Genomic DNA, 15,162 nt, shown 5'->3' on the forward strand with positions numbered 1-15,162 from the left:
CGGAATCAGCTATTAAGTTAATTACCGCGGGCAAGGTAAGAGTAGGTTGGGTCGTGTGCAGGCTCAGGGAGCAAATCTCTCTAAAGAGATGCTTCAGATGCCTCGATTTCGGCCATTTTGCGGCGGCATGCACTAGCCAGCATGATAGGTCGAGGAGTTGCAGGAAGTGTGGGGAAGAGGGTCACCTCATCAAAGATTGCACCGGAGATCCACGGTGTATGTTATGTAGTGGGAAAGAGGGCGTGGACGGCCGGCATATTGCGGGAAGCAGCAGATGTCCGGTATATAGGAGGGAGCTGAACCGCACAGGCAAATGAGATTGATACAAATCAATCTCAATCACTGTGAGGCAGCTCAGGACCTGCTCTCACAAACCATTCGAGAGTCGAATGTCGATGTCGCGGTTATTTGCGTGCCTTACAGAAACTACGGCGGTGCGACTTGGGCGGTGGACAGGCCATTCAAGAAGTCATGGCCCCCCCCCCCCCCGACAGCCGGTTTTACAAGGACGAAGGTCAACGGTGTCCATATTTACAGGTGCTACGCTCCTCCTAGTGCAACCTTAGCACAATATGAGGAGATGTTAGACAGTCTGGTGTTGGATGCTAGAGACCGCAGCCCTAAAATCATTGCGGGCGATTTCAATGCGTGGGCCCTGGAGTGGGGAAGCCGATCGACGCACACCAGAGGTCAAATTCTGTTGGAGTCATTTGCGGAGCTGGACATCGTGCTGGCCAACGTTGGATGCGTGCCCACCTTTCGAGGAAGAGGGTCGGGTTCGATCGTTGACCTGACATTTGTTAGCACTTCACTGGTGAGGGGGATGGCTTGGCAAGTGAGTGAGCACTACACCCACAGTGACCACCAGGCCATCTTCCTCCGCATTGGGAACCGGAGAAGCAGTCAATGACGCTCTGGAGGTGGAAAGGCTAAGGCGGTTTGCTGGTCTATCGGAGCTTTCGACGAGGAGACATTCCTGGCCGCATTGGAGGGAGCCCATGATCCGGATGGAACAGCGGTGGAAAGGGTCACACAGCTGTCTCAGCGTGTAACCGAAGCATGCGACGCTACGATGCCACGACAACGTTTGCACCACGGCAAGAGGCCAAACTACTGGTGGAACACGGAGATCGCTGCTTTGAGATCCTCTTGTCTCCGAGCGAGGAGACTTTCCCACAGGAGCGTGAGAAGCAACCTTAAGAAGGCCATTCGGAGAAGCAGGCGGGAATGCTACCAGAAGCTCTGCATGGAGGCTAATACGAATCCGTGGCGTATAGCCTACCAAGTTGTAATGAAGAAGATCCGCGGGCGAAAATCACCTCAGGTGACATGCCCACGGCTTTTGTTGCAAATAATTGTAACTCTTTTCCCGCAGCAGGAGCAGGACGAAAGAGAACCCCAACTGGCAGCTCAGCAGGACGTCTTCTCGATCCCTGATGTTACCGAAGAGGAACTTTGGGAAATCTGCAGACGTATTGGGGACAGTAAGGCTCCGGGATTGGACGGAATTCCGAACAGGGCTCTGAAGGTGGCGGTCAAGGCCAGACCAAGGTGGTTCGCAAGCACATTCGAATCGTGCATGGCGGAAGGAGTGTTTCCCGCCCAGTGGAAGAGGCAGAAGCTGGTCTTGCTACCGAAGCCCCGAAAACCACCCGGCGTGCCCTCCTCATATCGCCCTATTTGTCTCTTAGACACCATGGGGAAGATGTTGGAGAGGGTGATATACTACAGGCTGCTCCCGTTCAGAGCGGCAGTATGGGTTTCGGCGAGCCCGTTCTACGGTCGATGCAGTAGCAAAGGTCGCGGAATTGGCTTGAAATGCAATGGCAATGGGCAAATGCTGTGCTCTGGTGACGCTGGACGTCAAAAATGCTTTTAACTCAGCCAACTGGGGCTGTATTAAGGGCGCTTAGGCCAAATTGGGTGTTCCTAGCAACTTGGCTCGGCTTATCGAGAGTTACTTTTCGGACAGACTTCTCTGGTACGAGACGGACGACGGGCCGAAGGAGTACATTGTGACAGCAGGTGTGCCTCAAGGTTCTGTATTGGGACCGCTGCTGTGGAACATAATGTACGACGGAGTGCTTGGCCTTCGCGTGCCGGAGGAGACAACGCTGATTGGTTTTGCGGACGACTTGGCGGTAGTTGCAATTGCAAAGCATCCCGAGGACGTGGAGCTTTATGCAAATGAAGCCATTCATACCATCAAGTTATGGTTACGAATGGCCAAGCTGGACCTGGCGGACGAAAAGACGGAGGCGGTCCTCATTACCAACCGTAGGAAGAACAACACGGTTACAATCCAGGTTGGTAATCGTGAGGTCGTCTCAAAATCGGTTGTCAAATACCTGGGGGTGATGATCGATGCCAAGCTGAGTTTCAAGGGACACTTGGATTATGCGCGAGAGAAGGCAGCAAATGCCAGCTCATCCCTTGCAAGGATGATGCCTAACGTGGGAGGGCCGAAATATAATCGCAGGCTACTCATCGCGGGAGTGGTGAGGTCGATCCTGCTATACGCGGCCCTGTCTGGGCGGGAGCGTTGAACCACGCTGTCAACCGGAGGAAGATATGTTCGGCATACCGGCCAATTGCGCTAAGGGTGTGCAGCGCATTTAGGACGGCGTCGGCGGAGACAGTGTGTGTTATCGCAGGAATGATCCCTATAGATCTTCTAGCGAGCGAGGCACACTGGCTCTACGAAAAACGGAAGACAAATCCAGCCGAGGTGAATGCGGATTTCCGAAAAGCCATCAGGAGAGAGTTGTGTGGCAAGTGACAACAACGATGGGATAACTCCGACAAGGGCAGGTGGACCCATACATTGATCCCGTGCATCGAGAAATGGGTCAACCGAAAGCACGAAGAATTGAATTACCACCTGACACAGTTCCTTACGGGACACGGTGGCTATAGGAAGTACTTGTATTGCTTCGAGTTGGACGAGTCTCCCAACTGTCCTGAATGCGGTGCTACACTCGAGGATCCGGAGCACGTTATGTTCCATTGTCCCAGATTTCTGCAGCAGAAAAGGAGGTTGAACAGCATCTTAGGGGCGGACATCGAGCCCTCCAACCTGGTGGAAGAGATGTTGAAGTCGGAGGAAAACTGGATGGCGGTAAATGAGGCAGTAGCCGTGGTGCAGACAAAACTCCTGGAGTTGGATCGAGCTCGGAAGGCGGCGCGACGGAGACGTGACATGGACGAGCTGGTATAGCGAACCAGAGCCTCCCCCGCGAAGTAATACTTCACGGTGGTCCCGCGGGGAGGGGCGGAAGAGTGGGGGTGGTTTTAGTGGGTGTGAATCCCACACACTGCTGCAACCTGGCGCAGCAGCGTCTTTCTAAGATTTCCATCTCCATCCATAAAAAAAAAAAGCTATTGGTGTTGATGATACCGGGAGTAGTGCCAATCGGTTTGCACACTACGGAGCAGAGACCTGAATATATACTTCAGAAGCGGTGGTGCGGATAAGGGAGCTGGTGCTATAAGGAGACGGCTCGACCTCACAACGCATGTCAGTAATCTTGGGAGTCTAAATCGAGGGTTACATAGATCATACTTATGGCAAAGTGAGATCAATGCCGCTCAACTGCTGATGCCTGTCACATTTTTTTTTGTAGAAGATGGGGCTCCATAGATAGTTCTGATATCCATTTGGCCCCGTTTTCTTAAATTTTAACTAGAGTTCTTGAATGAGAATATTCCTTATGATTTTGAAGATTTAAAAAGTATTCCTTGGTTCCTCTTAGTTAATTAGATATTTTACTGCAGTCCAGTGGTCTACAGAACGTATTCCGTTTGCTGAAAAAGTTGCATATCTATTTTCTCATTGATTTAAACCCAAAAATAAATGAACTTTATGTAACATAAGATAGATGCATTATATTATAGATACTGCCAGGAGGCAATGTTGAACAGTCAATATTCAATGCATCAACTACTACTTTAAAATGTATTCCTAAACAAAAAACAGAGCTCAACAAGGAAGCAACAAGATCTCTGTAAACTTAAGTAGTATCGTTCCTACAACGTCAATCTAAACAGTGAGCATCCATTATTTCCTCGCAGATATCCCTCTAAGCGTTTGCCTCAAGTCAAGTCAAGTTTCACTTGGGGCATTGCTGAGAAAGATAGCAAGTGCCATTTTCTCTCCACTTAAGAAAAGTCCAACTTACCTCAAGGACCTGATTTCCGGATATAAGTATGCATTTCCATTGGAAGGACTCGTTGTCGTCGTGGTGCCGTACCATGCGAATTTCTGCTCCTGGACCAGTGAATCGTTAAACGAGCTGTAGAGCATGAGATAGCCATCGGCAGACATCCAAATTGCATGATTCGTTCCAAGGATTTCCTCTAAAGGAAAGTGAAGAGACCAGGCAAGGTGGAAAATTCCTTGTTGCAATTTAATACAATCTTTAATATAAACGTTTATGTACACACACAAGTGGAATGATATTGCTACATGTACGTGTGTAGCCGAATTTCCTATCAGCAAGTGATGGTTGCAGGAAATCAGGTTACATGGTATTGGGATCGGGATACGTTACGCTCGGTTTATATGGAAAATATCAGTTTTATGATTTTAAGTGAAATTTTTAGTTTGATCCTGAGGTGATGTTAGGGATGTTGCCCATTTTTATGATATAAATCGGTTCAAAAAAGCTAACTATTTTTGGTGGTATTAGTGTAAGGAAAATCAACCATCACGTTCCCGACTCTAGCAATCGATCCCAAATTGATCAATAGTCCTGGCATGCAGTTTGCAATTCATTCCAACCAGGTTGTGTACTTCTCAATTAAATCCGAGTATTTTCGTCCTCTCATACCTTCGTAGAGCCAATCGGGGATTCCATTATATACGACGCCCGGCACTGCATCCCTAGTTACCCGATAAACGTTCGCCGCCCGGGGTCCAGGTGTGTAGTATATATCGTAGTTATAGACCATAACCAGGGCACTTCCTGACGGAGTGAATTGAGCGAAATGCAGATACGGCCATTCATCAACATCCGACTTTGTTGTTACTTTTATACTCTCGCTGTAAGTAAATACATGGAAAATATTAAAAAAAAAAAAAGTTGAGGTTATATCGGGAAAACATGAAAATTCATCCTTCAGGTGCTTCCTGGAGGTTGTATTTTTATGTTTTCATCAACATGGAGAATATCCACGAGTACAACAATGATTGAGTGTGGATGCATAAGCAGTGAACAGTGTGAATTTATTGAAAAGGATTTTTAGTTTACTGCTCCACTTACCTTGTTTGAATATCAAACACTGTATACTGCGCCAGATATGAATGGCGGAAAAGTTTTTTCACATTATGTGCTAGAAGGAGATATCGTCGGTTTGCAGAAATGGAAAATTTCGCTGGTGCCAGGGTTTTCTGGAATTTATGGAATTTTAAAGTATAATTGGTAATATTTTTGTGCTTTTTGGATGCTAACGGAGTGTCTGCTTGAGGTTATGGACACTTTCTCACCATTTAAAGTTAACCCGAATTAATATATTATTTTCGATTACTTCAATCAGCTTGTGACTATGATTGCGAATTCTCACTGAATGTCACCTCTCTAACCTAAAAGAAATCATTTTCCTCAACTTATGCATTTTCCGCTTCGTCTTTCGATTCTTCCATAGTATTCCACTATATCTTTCCAGGAGTTTTAATACCTATGGAAAGCCGATTTTGTTTGTGTGTATTCAACCTTAGTAGATTTCTGCAGAGGTTTTGATTCCATTGGCTAACTCCTGTTGTTTATTTTTTTTTTAATTTTTTTTTGGTAGTAGGTGAATGCATTTACGTACAGAGTGTTGGACTCCCGCAACAGTACGTTGTCGGTCTACCAACTTAATACCTCCGCGACATCAGAGAACTAGCCTGGAACCGTTTGACACATTACTCTCCCGGCTTTGTGAGCCTTCTTGTCAGGGAATTCCTTTGACCAACGGGTGGAGAGCGGAGGAAAGGAGTTGTTAGTTCATAGAACCCCTTGCCATCCGGTCCCTCCGCCGATCGAGCTCATTCTTCTTCGCAATAAGAAGAGTCACATAATGTGCAATACGACTCCATATGCCAGCGCTCCCCTGTGTCTGCAAAAAGCTGCTGGCGAAAGCCGCCCCATCCTTCACAAGAGAAAAGGTGTGGTCAGCGTCGTCTGTAACTCTATTGTAGAACATACAATCAGGAAATCGTGCCTTCTCAATCTTGTGCATGTAAGACTGAAAACCTCCATGCCCACTTAGAAGTTGGGTAAGGAAGTAATCAATCTTACCATGCGTTCGGTTTAGCCACGGCTCCAAATTATCGCTGAGCCGGGCAGTCCATCTGCCCCTTGACTCATTTTGCCAAGAGAGGTATCAATCGGTAAGTATGCGCTGACGTTCTGCACGGGCAGCTACCTCTCTTAAGTTTTCGCCCTTGCGGCTGTAGATAGCTTTACGCTTCTTAGCAAGGAGGCCAACGGGGGTACTCCCATGATCCCCATCACGGCCGGTTTTGAGACAGTGCGATAAGCAAACGCCACTAGCAAAGCTACCCGTCTCTGCACTTAAGCAAGGCGCCATAGAGCAGAACGGGCTGCGTTGCTGACGTCTACTAGAAGATATCGGACTCCCAACATTCGCCATTAGCCGACTCAAGGACGAGACTCCATCTACAGCCTTATCCGCTGCTGCTATGATTTGATCGAAGAAGCTCATCTTCGAGTCGAACATTAAGTTCGAAAACCACTGGTTTTCACTCTATAGTCAACTCGGTGATCGATATAGGACGCAGAGTCGGGATTCTCTTCCTGGTCAAGATGACAACTTTGATTTTTTTCAGCTCAGCTTCATCCCCTTACCCGGCACATCAATATGCCTAGTCTGCTTTGCGCCTGGTCAACAGTGAGTCCGGCAACAAGTGCCGCAATATCGTCTGCATAACCGACCTGGTGTGACTCTTATGGCATATTGAGTTTCAGCAGACAATCGTAGGAAGCAGTCCAGAGGTTCCTAGGAAGGATCCCTGTGATACTCTCGACGTGATTTCCATCCTCCTCTTCCTTCAGATAATCCCTCAAAATCCGCAAGAAATAGCGTGGCACGTGGAATGAGTTTTCTAATGTGCCTAACATATCTGTCCATTTTACGGAATTGAAGGCATTTCCGATATCAAGCGTTACGAGGAGTACTATCCGTCCAGATTGGTGGCTGCATACCTCGGCTTGATGAACCTTATCCACGACTTTCATAACAGCATCCACCGTGGATTTCCCTGGTCTGAACCTGAGCAGTCTTGGGGGTAAGTCCTCGGTAGTGCGCATCGCTTCAGCGAGTCAAGCATATATAGCGGTCGGTATGCAGACGGGAGTTCCGGGCATATTTTCGCTTGCTGATCAGCGCGAGTCTTGCTACCTTCCAGCAACAGTTAAGTCCTTGAGGGTTTTACGTGAGCACCTGTCTGGAAGACTTAATCCCACGGTCTTCTTAGGACACGCATTGATTTTGTGACCACAATCAGAGCCCCGCTGTGACAATCAACAACGGTAACAGTCTATACCAAATGGAGAGGGGAGTACGGTACCCATGTTGAAACGGAACACCATGCCGAGGCCCGAAGGTCTCTTCACGCTATAGCATAACCACAACCCCCATGAAACTCCCACTAAGGGGCCAAACGCAAACAACCGAGCTGTACTCACATACAACGGGAGTTCACCCGAAGTATGAGAGTTCAGGGGCTATCCCGGTTCCCATGGTACCAGTATACCCCTGGTAAGGTTTCGTGACCAAATTACCGCTTCAGATGAGTCCCCGTGCAGACTCGGGTCTGATCGCCCTGATTAGGCCTTTGAAGCATTCGCCTGCTGCATCACGGCCGGCAAGCCAAAGTGAGTACAGCGTCTCCCGGTGCCACCACTATGGAGGTTATCCTCGGCTACTTGGTTTTGGTTTGGCCGACAAGGTTGCCGCCCCATCTTCCTCACTGTCACCTCTGAGCACCACCTTCCAGCGACAAGGAAAAATAACCTCCTTCAAGCAAGCGTTGAACGCCTCAAGCAACAAGTCTTACCGTTGGCCGAACACCAGTTTGTAAACTTCCGCCGGGATGTCATCAGGACCTGGCGCCTTCTTGGTTTTCATAGTGAAAACCGCTTATTCAAACTCTCTCATTGTGAGTAGCAATTCCGGCCGTTGGCGGAACACCAGTTTCTAAACTTCCGCCGGGATAACATCAGAACCTAGCGCCTTCTGGATTTTCATGGTGAGATAAATCGACATGCCATGAAGCCGAATCCTTGTTCCGCTGATTAGCACTAGATCAGCCTTTACCTCTGCAGCGAATTGCGCTGGCAGCTGATGAGCGGTTGCACTTCGGTGCATGTTAATTTGTAGAATGCGGATCATGCTATTCACATCCTAGCTATTTGGAGTTCCGCCCTAAAGACTGGACACCGTCGCGAACTCGTAGTGTCTGCTATGCTCTTATCAGACACGCCACGATCCCTGCAGAAAACGCAACTTTCGGTTCCATTGCATGTCTTCACTAGGTGACCAGACACCTGTAACAATTGATGGGGATTATCCGCATTCGGACCCTGCATACTACTCATTCAGCTTTGATTTTCCCGCTGCTAAGGAGTTTCCTCGCATATTGCTCGGGAACTTATACCATAGCGAGTTTTTGGCCTTGAGCATTTACATGGACATTCACTCTTTTTGGTCTCCTACACTTCGGCAGTCAAGATCTCGGATTTCTAGAAGATGTCTTGCCTTTCGTCGGCTTAATGAGCAGAGCCGATCTTTCGTTCCTCTCGCCAGTAGAAGGAGATGCGGTCTAGTAGTTCCTCCTCTTTCTTTTGGAGGAACGTTGCCGACCGTATACTCGGTTCATGTTCGAATCCGCCTGCTCAAGACTAGCGGTTCTGACTGGGCTTTTTCCGGAATAGGGACACTGCAGGGTATTGCAGCCCTTGGCAAGGGCTGTGTAATTAGGTTTATTCTCTATGGAACTGCCACCAGCACATTATGTGCAAGAGAGCAGGCCGCAATAGTCAGGAACGGGTATACTCTCGGGGATACAGTCTCGTTCCCTAAGGACTGACCTACGCTTAGCTGATCATCAAATCATGGACGGATCAGCGCTCGCTTGGAAAACGTGGTTTACTAACATTGGCAGTCGAACAGGGTTCCAAAGTGACTGGCTGCTGATATATGTCACAACTACCTCTTTGGCAGAGCTAGGCTCACATCACCTCGTCGACGTCGACAGTAGACTGTCGGCGATTTCGGGGACTTCCAATGTGTTCCGGCGTGTACCGGTTATTCGCGGTTCGCTTTTCACCTAGTACCTAGGACGCAGATACACTGCCACTGCCACTTAGGCACCTCGGGGACGTCACTCCTCGTATTGTTCTTTCCTGTTCTTTATTGGCTGCTGCTGCTGCTTGGTCCTCACCTGTGAAATGTGATTTACAATGGCGCTGCTCTCGTCCTTTCGGTGTTTAAGGAGGGCAGGGTAATCGTTTTTCGGGATAATTTGGTTATGATTGTTATCACGACAAAACCTGAAGATGTTGGATTATGCACTAATGAGAGCTGCCGTGGAAATATATCTAGAGCCAGTTGAATTTGACGCAGTTTCAAAAAATGCCGGTTTTGATTAGTAACTGAAGGCCTATGGTTATCGTTTGAATTGGTGGCAAAAAATCATCTAAAAGCCGATTATTGATCACCTAGGAGTTTTGATTAATTTCAAGGGACATCCAGATAATGCCTGTTATTATATATGATGTCTAACGTTGGAGTCCCGAGGTACACCCACGGATTACCTGCAGTCGGGTGTACCTGAAGAGTTGCAAGGCAAGAGTCACTGGAAAAGTGACAAAAATAAGGGGACACCATGCACAAAAGGATCGAGGGATTCATACACTAATTTTCCATATTAAGGATTGTATTCAACACGGTGAAATTAACACAGTACTCCGCAGGGTAGATATAGTAAATATCTATACTGATTCAGGTTGGACTCTCTCTTTTGTCCTGTTTCTGGTTGCCTACATCATGTTCTACTATTCAAAAACGCAAAAGGCAAAAAGCGGAAGGCTCAATTGTTTGAAGTGCAGTCATCCGTGTCATATGAAATGGCGTGGATTTGGTGAAGCTTAAAACACTGATCTCAGCATAGATATGTCAGAGTGTTTTATTATGGGCGTGATCCGGTATATGCGGAACAATTTATTAGACGCTGGTTCTCAGTTACGTTTAGTGCTCCAGAGTGTGTCATCAATGGCACAGTTGAAGAGGACAATTTTGTTATTCTTGAAGGCTATGATTTAGCATTTTTCATGGTGCAGGGATCATTTTGATCTCTGCATTCCTGTGCGAACAAGGTATCTTCTTGATTTAACGACTGCTCTGCCTCCTCCCGTGTATTATCTGTTGCAATACCAACAAGTCATCAGCGTACTGATGGGTTTTTGATGTCGCTAGAAGGTGCAGGTTGAAAAGAGTGGAACTTTGGACGCAACGTTGAAAAATGGAGTTATTGATACCAAACCCTTCCCCGTTTACAATTTCGAAACCTGACGATCTAGGTAGTAATTTCGGAAGGTATCTTTCCGTCCAAGCATTTCCCTCAAAATTCGAATATCAACGCTTTCGTATATCGCCATGACGTGTTTGCTATTGCTCTTGGAAACTGAAGAAGGCTTTCTAAATGAAGGTCTTCTTCAATCATGACTAGCCTAAATGGCAGGACGCTGTCAGACGGCCTTTCCTATAGGCATGGCTGTGTTTAGTTATGGAGTTAATATCGCCAATGAAAGCTGTTAGTCTCCTGTTTAAGATTTTGGCAAATGCTTTGATGAGGGCAATCGGGCCAAAACTCCTTAGGCTGTTTAGTTCTATGTTCTTTGTGCGGTTGAGAGCTGGGGCGAAATTGCGTTGAACTTTTTCTAGGAAAATACAACCAATTTTGCCGGAATGGGACCCGATTACAGAGCAATACATAAGAATGTCTCGAATGAGCAATTGAACAGTGTTAGGGAAAAATAAGCAGAGTCAGAATCAGAAGGGGTATCCAGTGAAAAACCTTAATATTTTCGTTGGTGACATTAAGGAAGTGTCTGCCGAAGTAGAGCTTATCATCGAAAGTTAGATATGACGAAGGGTGGCTGCCAAACGAGTAGAAAAACTAAGACGAAAATTTTCGGTAAGAGTGTGATCTTCCTTTTTGTATTTAGGTTAAGAAAATGACAACCCTCAACTGATAGAGGGAGCGGGGAGTGTATTGAATAGTTTTTAGTAAAAAGGGATTTGGAAGGTGATCGGGACCAGCTGCAACGTGGGCGTCAAGGATGCGAATGAGATATTCGACTAAGGAAGGGACTCCAATGCGAATTTGATGAGAGTGAGAGAGGGCTGGGCAGAATTTCGCATATTACAAGTGTCAAACCAGACAAGCTTACAGTTTTCGTACGCCAACACCGCATCGACATCGGTCAGATAGTTCTTACTGGATTTAGTTATGAATGATTTTTCCGAAGTTCGCGAAGCGCTAAACTGAGGGAAGTAAGCGTAGCTTTGTTGCTGCAAGTTTTAGAAGGAACTTTTTATGAATTTCAGTGCAAGCTAGAATGGATAAGAGCGTATGGCCAGGAAGAGGCGTAAAAAGGTTCCATTTGATAGCCGCCAAATCATAGTACGGTGCGATGTTTGAGGGTAAGAGCGTCAGCCTCTCAATCTCACTGCTCTGGGTTCGAATCCCTCTAGTCATGGGTGTCTACGTTCGTCTTGTGTTTGTCTCACTGCTGCGGAAACACTAAATCTGAGTTCCGATTTTCAAACCTAGCAGGCTTGTGCACAACATGGAACGGGCAATTGTATATCGAATTCAGGAGCAAAATGATGGACGTTAGGAGCGACATAAAGAGGGGTATCTGCAGGTTAGGAAAAGTAACGCGCAGGCAGATTTGACACGACAATACTAAGATTCGGATTTGAGTGATTCCTAGTGAGTTTGAACTGAAGAGATATAGAAGAGTGCAAGGTATTGCGAAGGCGTAGAGAGTTGGGTACGTTAAAGTCATCACAAACGGTGAAGAAGTGAAAATAATAGTTGGGTTTTCGGATAACTAAAGCCGAGGGGGGCTAAGACAGAGAAATGCAGATAGGAAATATCCTATGAACTTGCCATAAGGTAATACAGTTATAAGGTTGAACACGGAAGAGAGAATGTTACCTTGAATTGTCCTACTTAAAGCCGCGCGGTATTTGCCACTGAGAAAGACAAAGTAGTATTCGAGGAGCCATAACCCAAAATTTTATTATGCATTATTTCAGAAATGTAACTGCAGTGGTATTGAAAAGCCTTAGCAGACAGGTTGAAGGTCAACAGTTTTTTTAGATTAGTTCTCTCATATTTTTGTAGAAAAGTCTTTAAGTAATAAAGGAACGACGGTATGCAGGCCATACTAAAATTCCCTTGAAGTTTGGTCCTATGTGAAAGGATGTAGCTTAAAGGAAGAGGAGAAGGCATCGAGGTCGGGGATACATCGTCTTGAAGGAAGCTGGCAGGGGTTCTTTCCATTATCAATTTCACACATGAGTTAAGTGTCAGAGATGTGCTGGTTTTGCGGCTGATGTAGTCAAAAAATCGTTGGAGGAGGTAGAATAGGTCATCCTGGATAAGAAGAGCTGCTTTGATGATCGACTAGCTTGGAACACTGTGCCATTATAGTATAATAACTAGGAAGGACAAGCTGGACAATTTGTCTGTGATTTGTGGTGCTGTGCAACGCTACTACGAAGCTGAGTTTGAAGGATCTATTAAATTGCCTTCAACATTTGAGTTCCGTAAACTTTTGCCGGGTTGCCGAACGGGGGCTCGATTATCACGAAAACTTATATTAATGTTCAATCAGGTGCTAGTTTTAAGCCGGATTCTTGCAATCTAATTAAAGAAACTGTGGTGTCATCTGACTTTCCCGTATTTTAAAAACTGTTATGGTGGATTATTTCCCACATTGGGCGCCGAATTATATATGATGATTTGAGTGAATTTTTGAAAAGCAAATACCGTAAGTGGTTTGAAGTTCGGCTTTAAATCAGTTTTTTAACTTATTGGAATTAGAGTGGATCTTTTTCGTTGGGGCATACTTTGGCTTTGGCTTATTATTATCAGATATTCCAAGGAAAATGATAACGTCATATGTCTAATGGAAAACTGACTATTAAAGAGAGCAAAATTAAGTTGAAGGCAGGAAACACCTTCTTCGTAAAATAATCCTTGAAAATAAAATTCAACACAATAATTTATTCCATATCCATTTCCTCGATTTTCATACGAAACGAAATATTCCAAATTTTAAGAGGGACTTAAATCAATTTCGTGCTCCATTTACCTACCATTGATCCCCGACCTTATTAAAATAGAACTGGGTCATCTTTTCGATAAAGTCATAAACCCTGAATGAAGTGGATTATTCTCATTATACTCTATAGCTTTACGATACCTTCATCTCTCCGGGGTCCCATATTTCACTCTATTTGCTTCGCCTAATAACGACATCTGTTATGATCTATATAATCTCAGTCCTCCCAACAATGGCCAATTGAATTCAATTAGCTCCCTGACGCATAAAATTTTCCCTTTTTATTACCCATTTGAGTTTCAAGTCTCCCCATCACAATCAACCTATAAATATAATCTCATCTGCTTTATTGAATATCTAGCCGAGGTCGTTATCCTGGTCAGGCAAACATCTAAAATAAAGACATTTCGTTGTTCCTAGAAAAAAGAAACAAAGCAGGATAACTCTCTAAAGATTTCTATCTAGAATTTGGAAGTGTCCTAAACACGTTTATGAGCAATGAGTGTATTAGTAAAATCACCCAACTGGCACATGAACGTTACATTGATTTTCCATATTGATTTCACACATAATAGAGAACATAAAACGGCAGACGCAGTTTGCGATTAGAGATATGAGTCCCGCTGATAACACAATCGTTCGCATCCAAAAGGACTTGGTTACTCAAAGGGGTGGTACTTACGTATGTTGTGTTGGATATCAAAACTCGCTCCGAGAGATTCCCCACATTCAATAAACTTATTCCGCCCCATTGATCCTGATAAAGGAATTCTTCGGCTGGAAATAAAAGACACAAGGTGAACATGTCAGTGATTTCTGTTAAGGAAACAGTTGGGGTAAGGAGACAAAAGATAGAACTCAAAAAGGAAGAAAACCCGAATTCATAAGATGTAGCTTCGGGTATGATTACGTGCGCTTCCTAAAATTTCTGGACACCACTGTTAGCAAGGATACTAGGACACAACGACCCAGATTGTGTAACAATGGCAAAAAAGCAGGTCGTTTTAATATCTGAGCTAATATTGCCTCGTTAGGCAACGTGATATGTGTAATATCCGTGAAACGGTTCCGCTTTCGGATGTACGAGGACTAATGAAAAATAAAATACTTAAGGCTCCCGATTCAATACCGTAAGGCCAAATGTTTCGATGCTTACCACCAATCCATGTGCCGTTCACTCTTTGTGGTAGAAAGTGACCGTCAACAATATCCTGCAATTTTATGCGTTGACCCTTTACACGAGGTCCTTCATCGGGTGGCGTTAGCAGGACCTGCAATGGAAAAGTAAAGATGTGAGTATGAGTATATGAGAGCCCATGTACGTCAGTATATTGGAATATAGCACAATAGGTTAGGCACTAAATACATAGATTGGTACCAGCAGACAGGCTATTAGTCCTTTATTATGGTCTGCTACATGGTATTATTACCGGATCGCTGAAATGTATCACAGTCGGGGCTCTATATATATTTTGTAAACAAGTTATGGTTATTGGAGAACGAATAGGCAAGGAGATTTCAGGATGAGAATAATACTAAATCTGGAAATCTATAGGCGGATCAGAATATATTTATGGCGATTGCAAAAGGATTTATGATCAGGTCTATTGAGGAAAATGGACTTGTTCAATGGGGTTGTTTATGAAAGGGAATATTAGTCATAACTGAGGTTAAATTGTACACATATGTGTCTCCGTATTGGAGTGAGGCAACGATGAACTGAGGCATCAGTTTCCTAATTTGTTTATCCAATGACGTATTCATCTCGCAACAATCTGGATAATTTTTATTAATTTGATAG

The 15,162-nt window shown here is 45.2% G+C and overlaps 1 protein-coding gene across 4 annotated transcripts in view; it reads right to left on the reverse strand.

The window, feature by feature from the left end:
• The window catches only part of LOC119653089 (inactive dipeptidyl peptidase 10), a 179,980-nt gene that overhangs the window by 30,681 nt on the left and 134,137 nt on the right, over positions 1-15,162 (reverse strand). For all 4 annotated transcript variants that reach the window (XM_038057592.1, XM_038057591.1, XM_038057589.1 and 1 more), the window contains 5 exons: positions 14,518-14,632; positions 14,044-14,138; positions 5,262-5,389; positions 4,830-5,041; positions 4,179-4,356 (listed from right to left, as the gene is read on the reverse strand). In XM_038057592.1, the coding sequence (XP_037913520.1) occupies positions 4,179-4,356; positions 4,830-5,041; positions 5,262-5,389; positions 14,044-14,138; positions 14,518-14,632 (728 nt within the window). The remainder of the gene's footprint in view (positions 1-4,178; positions 4,357-4,829; positions 5,042-5,261; positions 5,390-14,043; positions 14,139-14,517; positions 14,633-15,162) is intronic.

The sequence above is a fragment of the Hermetia illucens genome, chromosome 3 (genome assembly GCF_905115235.1).
Source record: "Hermetia illucens chromosome 3, iHerIll2.2.curated.20191125, whole genome shotgun sequence".
NCBI lineage: Eukaryota > Metazoa > Arthropoda > Insecta > Diptera > Stratiomyidae > Hermetia > Hermetia illucens.